Source organism: Henckelia pumila, chromosome 4 (genome assembly GCF_033568475.1).
Source record: "Henckelia pumila isolate YLH828 chromosome 4, ASM3356847v2, whole genome shotgun sequence".
In the NCBI taxonomy this organism is placed as follows: Eukaryota; Viridiplantae; Streptophyta; class Magnoliopsida; order Lamiales; family Gesneriaceae; genus Henckelia; species Henckelia pumila.
The window spans coordinates 147,724,107-147,730,486 of NC_133123.1; the positions used below are offsets into that span (position 1 = coordinate 147,724,107).

Sequence of the window (6,380 nt, forward strand, 5' to 3'; positions counted from 1 at the left end):
ACGTGCGTTTTTGCAAGTCTCCATGTATATGCTGGCAGCGTCCGCTCTCTTTAATAGCGGACCCTTTTGAGGTATTTTTGTAACTCTCTCTATTTCAAATTATTTTTGAAATTTAATTTTTTTTTTAAATTAAATATAAAAAAAAAACCCGAAGTTGTACCTCTTCTACATTACACAACAAAAAAATTATTAAGAACTTCAAGGTACATTACTTTTCTAGAAATCCAAAATTTTAATTGAAACATGTCGCAACGATTTATTATTTCATCCCAACTAAACTTCGTCCTTGAGGGATACCAGGTACTTTTGCGACTCGAATAAATTCCGAAAACGAGTCTGTCGCATGGAAGAGTTTACACAATGCATATAAAAAATAGCGATCATATGTTCGCATGTCATTAAAAAAAAAATCTGAGAGTATTGTTAAATTTTTAGTTCCTACTTCCTATTTTTAAAGAATGGCCAATCTTAATTTTTTTCAAAAATAAAAATGACATGTGTAAAACCCATGGCACGTGCGAGAGTAAAGGATGCTGTTTCCTCTTCAACTCCTTCATTCTAGTTTGGGATACGAAGTGGCGAGCTGAGATCACATCCGAAAACCCTAATCGATCATCGCTGAAGAAATATGTGGAGAAGACTCTCGTTGCAGCTCCGAACTCTCGCCCCGATCCTATCCGCTCCCAAATCCGCCCGATTCGCCGTTGGATCTTCCGCAGCTCCGGAGAATCTCCGCCGTTTATTCCCCATCTTCTCACGCCATTTCAGCGCCGATTCTGGTGTGTCTCTTACATTTTCTTCCTTGTTTAACTATCAAAAACCTGAAAAGTGAAATCCCTCCGCTTTCTGGGATTGTTATCATGTTGTATTTATATTTCAATTGATTTTGGGTGATTTTTTGGGAATTTTTATTCGTTTCTATTATGTTGATATATTGATTTTTCTGTAAACGAATGTGTTTAAAAGGGGATGTGAGTGCGACGAAAAGTGTGGAGGATGTAATGCCAATTGCTACTGGTCATGAGCGTGAGGAGCTCCAAGCGTCTCTTAAAGTGAGTGTTTTTTTTTCAGCATTGACTTGTTGTATTGGTGCTTATTGGCTAATTAAATCAATCATTTCGATTGTTTGGATTACACTTTACCTATTTGTGTTGAATTGATTGTATTAGGGACAGGATGTTCTTGAAATAAATTACCCATCTGGTCCATTCGGAACAAAGGTCAGTTTGAATTCTCTCAGCTTGAAATATGTATTTGCTATAAAGGTTCTGAGATCGGATCAATTGCCGGTTCCAAATGATAAGCCTTAGTTTGCCCATCTTTTGTGTCAGTGGAAATTCTTTTGGCTTAGGTTAGTCTCATGATTCATGTACAGAATTTGTGCAGAGTTTGATTTCTTACCTCTTCCATTTTACACTATTAGAATTTGAGTCTTTTTCGTACTTGATGATGAGCTAGTGTTGGTATATGGTGAACCTGGTCACTTTTAGTACTAGGGTTGGATCAACTCCCCAGAATCATATATAGTCCATTTCTGTTCTATATGCATGTATAAGTTGTAGCAGATTGTGGGTATTTATTTATTTAACGCGCACATGACATATCCACAACAAAAAAATGAAAAGAAAATAAATTGGATAGGTTTTAAAAGTTGAGAGTCGAATTAAAAAGATGAGTTCTTGAAATTCCAACCAAGTCTATCCTGCTTAGCAGGAAGAGTATGAAATTCTAGTTATTTAATTAATAAGTATTGAACCAGTTATTCCTGAAAACCACCTCATTCTGTGGCCCCCTCAAAAAAAGGAATTCAGTGAAACAAAATACCTCCTATTATTTCTTTATAACGCATTTACTTGGAATTTGAACAACCAATATTCTTGTGTACCTGTTAAAGTTTTCCATGCTACACCATCCTGAAGCTGTGAAACAACTGTGTCGACCTGACCAGTTAATGATTTAAACTTCAATGACCTTGTCCCACATGAGTGCTGTTATAATTAAATGTATGCACCTATATTGACGTAATTTTCTATGTTGTATTTTAAAATTTCTGTCTTTCTTCACAATTCATTATCATCCATCATTTATCAACTCTTGCAGGAAGAGCCTGCTGTGATTAAGTCTTACTATGACAAAAGAATTGTGGGGTGCCCTGGAGTAGAGGGAGGTTAGTTTTAATCTACTTTTCTGTATTTGTATAATGATAATTAGTTATAGTCATTTGACTCAAATCAATTTTTTTGACTGACCATTTCTTCTCTGTAAAAACGCTACAGAGGACGAGCATGATGTTGTTTGGTTCTGGCTAGAGAAGGGCAAACCACATGAATGCCCAGTATGCTCACAGTACTTTGTGGTATGTACGAGGGTCCTCTAATTAATCTAGCATAGATTGAACCTGATATGAAGATGACATTTTGTGTGCATGCTCCCCTTGACTAAGTTAATGTCCAAATAATTTGAGTAGTTCCCGTTTGTTATTTCATAAAAAAATGTTTATGGCTTCATTCTGTTGGCAGTTAGAAGTGGTTGGCCCAGGCGGACCACCCGATGGACATGGAGACGATGAAGATGATCATCACCATTGAACGTAGTTGGCAATTTTGCTGCCAGAATAAGATCTGGTTACGTTTGAGCGATTATGTAATATTCTTCAGGATTAAAAGCTTATAACTTGTTTCCGAGTGTTTTTTGATGAATCGCGCAGTTGCTTTAGGCAGCAAGTCACTTGTTTCTCTATTTATTGATGGTTATGGGGATTTGAAACATGAGCGAGTTATCCATAGGAAATATGGATTTTCACCCTCTCTCGTTCATGATATAATAATATGCTGAAGACTACATTTGTTCATTTTATTGCGAATTTTTTGTTGTGTAATCTTTGCCCCAAATCAGGAAGTCGATACGAGTTGACGAACTCGAACGTTTTTTGGCTCCATCCATCTCAGTCAATTTTTAATTGCATCCTTAAAGTTTGGAAGCTGGATATCCTATACTGTCATTCAGGTTTTTACGGAAATTATTTGTCAAAAATAGCCTCTCTATTTTTGGAAAAAAAAATATGAATGTATGATAATAATTTGAATAATTGAAAAATAAATATTTCCCAGTACATTAAAGGCTTGGCACGTTGGGTCACTTCACGGTCAATTACGGTATAATAATTGCAAGCCTGGCCCCTAGAAGATTGGACCAACCTCAATGAAAGGCCCAATGGGCCGAACTGAGTCAATCCGCAGTCATAACTCATAAATGAAGTTATGAGTGAAGTAAATATACATTCCGTCCATCCAAAATATAAAGATTATTGTTTATTTTTCAGTCTCAAATATATATTTTGGTTTCCGTATGTAGTATTATTTTATCTATTATTTGATCAAGCTATCATCATTAATAAATACATTAACTAATTTTAACCTTTTCTTATACTATTAAAACATTTCATTAAATAAAGATAAAATGACTAATTTCATTGTAAAATTTACTTTTCTAATTTTTATTATATGTGTGAAAATGCACATACATAAAATATATGAAACAGAAGAGATATATTACAAAAAAATTGATTGGCTTCAAGAAGAAACTTGGAGACAAGAAACTTGGAGACGTTATTGGAATAAAAAAGTGCCCAACAAAAATACATGCATATATATTTTTTATATTTTAATTTAATGGCCCGTTAAAGTATGTAGAATTAACATTTTTTTAAAAATAAATAAATTTTGATCCACGAAAGAATTGATTCCTCATGTTCTCTATTGTCTCAATCTTACCAATAATGGGAAAAGAAAGAGATGTGCTTTATGTCCTCCTCTGGAATATTATATTGTAAGGACAGAAAAATGCAATTGCATGGAGAAATATATATACTTCCAAAATATATTCCATTTAAAAGGAATAACATCTCCCCACCGTTTATTTCATGAAATACACATTAAAAAAATCATTTTTATTTGACTGCTGGAATCTCTGATAAATAATTGAATAATGCTAGAGGTACAACATATATCGTGTACAATGATATTTACAATAAATATATCGTGAGATTTTTTTATTATATCGTGATATTTTATTTTCAATTTATCATGAGATTTTGATAAATGAATTTTTTGTATTGAATTTTTTGTGTTGTACAAATTGATGTACAAATTTGGTTGTACATGTAGCATTGCTCTAAATAATTTCTAATTCTTCTAAATTGTCGATTTGCTAAGTTAGCAACCGGTATAGTAATTAGTCACATCATTTTTTCCAAAGTGTTGTTTTCTTAAAAGATAAATAATAAAGGTAAATAGAGAAAATTAAAGTTGAGGAATTTATTCCAAAGAAAGAGAGTAAAATAAGAAACGTACAATTAAGACATCTACTTCTTCGAGCAGATTTTCGTGGCATGCGTACACATTTACTGATTTTTTTTTTCTAGCAACTGAAAAATGAACTAATTAATTATTATTCAACAAATATATATGGATTTAAATAACTCAAATTTATTCAATTAAACCTCCGGTAGTTCATATGGTTGATCGTGCAGCTCCAATATTATAGACCGTACAACCCGAACGACACGTCTCAAGTGCTCTCCAGGAACCTTATTTCAATAATTGCAGTACTTCTAATTTATGACTTTGATATAATAGGAAAAAATGCTTGTATTTTTATATAAAAAAAAAATTATAATTGATGATAATTAAAATCTTATGGACCGTATATCAGTCCAAGCAATATGTTTCAATTGTTATCCTAATCGGGGACAATTATTGTGGCCGACGTTGTATATACTCGAATTCTTCTTTAGCTCGGAAGTCATGTTACAAGTGCAAAATTTGGGAATGTGATTCATGTACAACCTTACAAATTAATTTAAAATGAATAATTAAATGGTACTATAATTAGTGCCTACAGAATAAATTAAAGCTTATCTTCACTTAAAATATACACAAGAATTTTTCAGGTCTTGAAATTTTAGTACCTATGTGAAAGGGCAGTGGTTAATAGTGGGGTGTTGACATTAAAAAAGTTTGCATTTAACTTAGTCTCCTTGTAGGAGGAAGAAATAGGCTGCAATGTCTTAATTGTGTTGATAAAAGGTAAAGATGCTCGATATTATTTGATTAGTGTCTCTATGTGGTATGTTTTAGTTATCTATTTTTTTTGTCAAAATACCTTTATTATTACCTAATCGACTTCTACAAAGTGCGTTAACTCGGTTTCGTTAAGTGCAAGCCTTTTGTTTTACGTCGTGTTTTGATGGATTGATTTGAACGAAGTGATTTGTTTTAAAAATGAATTTGAAACTTCTTTGAAACAACATTTATTTTGGGCATTTTAAACCCATAATTTTAAATACTTACTAGTGTTTTTTTACGCGTTTTTATATAATTGAAATTGAAATATTTTCTAAAAATGATAACTTTTTTATTTTCAAATTAATGATTTTTACACAAAACTCCTATGAGACAATATAACATATCAATTTTGTTAGACGTAAATCTTATTTGATCCGATCTATGAAAAAATATTTTTATGCCAAAAGTTTTACCTTTTCATTTTAAATATGATCCGGTTCACCCGTTTCATGGATATAGATATGGAGTCCGTCTCACACTTACTCATTTTCTTTTAAGGTTATCTAAAAAGTATAAAATATAGATAAAAATATGATTGAATTTTAAAAATTATTATATGAACGAGCGCTTGCAGCTTTACCAAAATATGATGGTAATGGTGCAACTTAAATCTTTTAAACCGCACAGCAGACAGCAGTCCAAGCATTAATGACCTTGGTTCTAGTATCAACTATAGGACCGAGTGCTTGCCGCTTTACCAAAAACTATAGTTGGTGGTAATGGTACAACTCAAATATTTTAAACCATGCAACAATCCAAGCGACATGGTTCGATCGCTCTACCAGCAGAAACAATTATTGCACCCAACAATTAGTTAGAAATGAGGTTGAAGATTTAAAAATAAAAATGATGGGTGTTAATGCAATTTTATTATTGGCTTCATCAAATTAATTAAGATAATGTTTTCAATCTCTAAAAATAATTGATTACGACTTAACAGGGGTTTTATAAAAAATATAATTTTATTTTCTCGGTTCAAGTCTAAGATAAAAATCCATTTTCATCTAACATGATTTAATCATAATAAAATTTGCTCCTAATGGATCAAATGGATGGCACACGACAATATAGCTTAGATTTGAACATCATTTTAGGATTGAATTCCAATTGAATTATGAGGCTAATATGATGAATGATCTCACTAGATTTTTTCTGATTATTTGTAATCATTACCTCGTTTAATAATAGTACATCATTATGATCTTATTTTTGTAATTTGTGCCCTTCCAAAAATTAGATTATAACAATAATTTA

General features: G+C 32.1%; 1 protein-coding gene across 1 annotated transcript; it reads left to right on the forward strand.

The window, feature by feature from the left end:
• The first annotated feature begins 503 nt into the window (after positions 1-503).
• LOC140864909 (cytochrome c oxidase subunit 5b-1, mitochondrial) lies at positions 504-2,853 on the forward strand. The gene is made up of 6 exons (XM_073269319.1): positions 504-779; positions 967-1,052; positions 1,170-1,220; positions 2,101-2,167; positions 2,277-2,356; positions 2,520-2,853. Exons 1-6 carry the CDS (start codon positions 629-631, stop codon positions 2,586-2,588), a joined length of 504 nt encoding a protein of 167 aa, XP_073125420.1. The 5' UTR covers positions 504-628; the 3' UTR covers positions 2,589-2,853.
• The last annotated feature ends 3,527 nt before the right edge of the window (positions 2,854-6,380 follow it).

Excerpts from the sequence above, each read along its gene's own strand:
- LOC140864909 (XM_073269319.1), top strand. The coding sequence starts at position 629 with ATGTGGAGAAGACTCTCGTTGCAGCTCCGAACTCTCGCCCCGATCCTA. Across the intron at positions 1,221-2,100 it reads CTGGTCCATTCGGAACAAAG|GAAGAGCCTGCTGTGATTAA; the intron begins GTCAGTTTGAAT and ends CAACTCTTGCAG. Across the intron at positions 2,357-2,519 it reads TATGCTCACAGTACTTTGTG|TTAGAAGTGGTTGGCCCAGG; the intron begins GTATGTACGAGG and ends TTCTGTTGGCAG.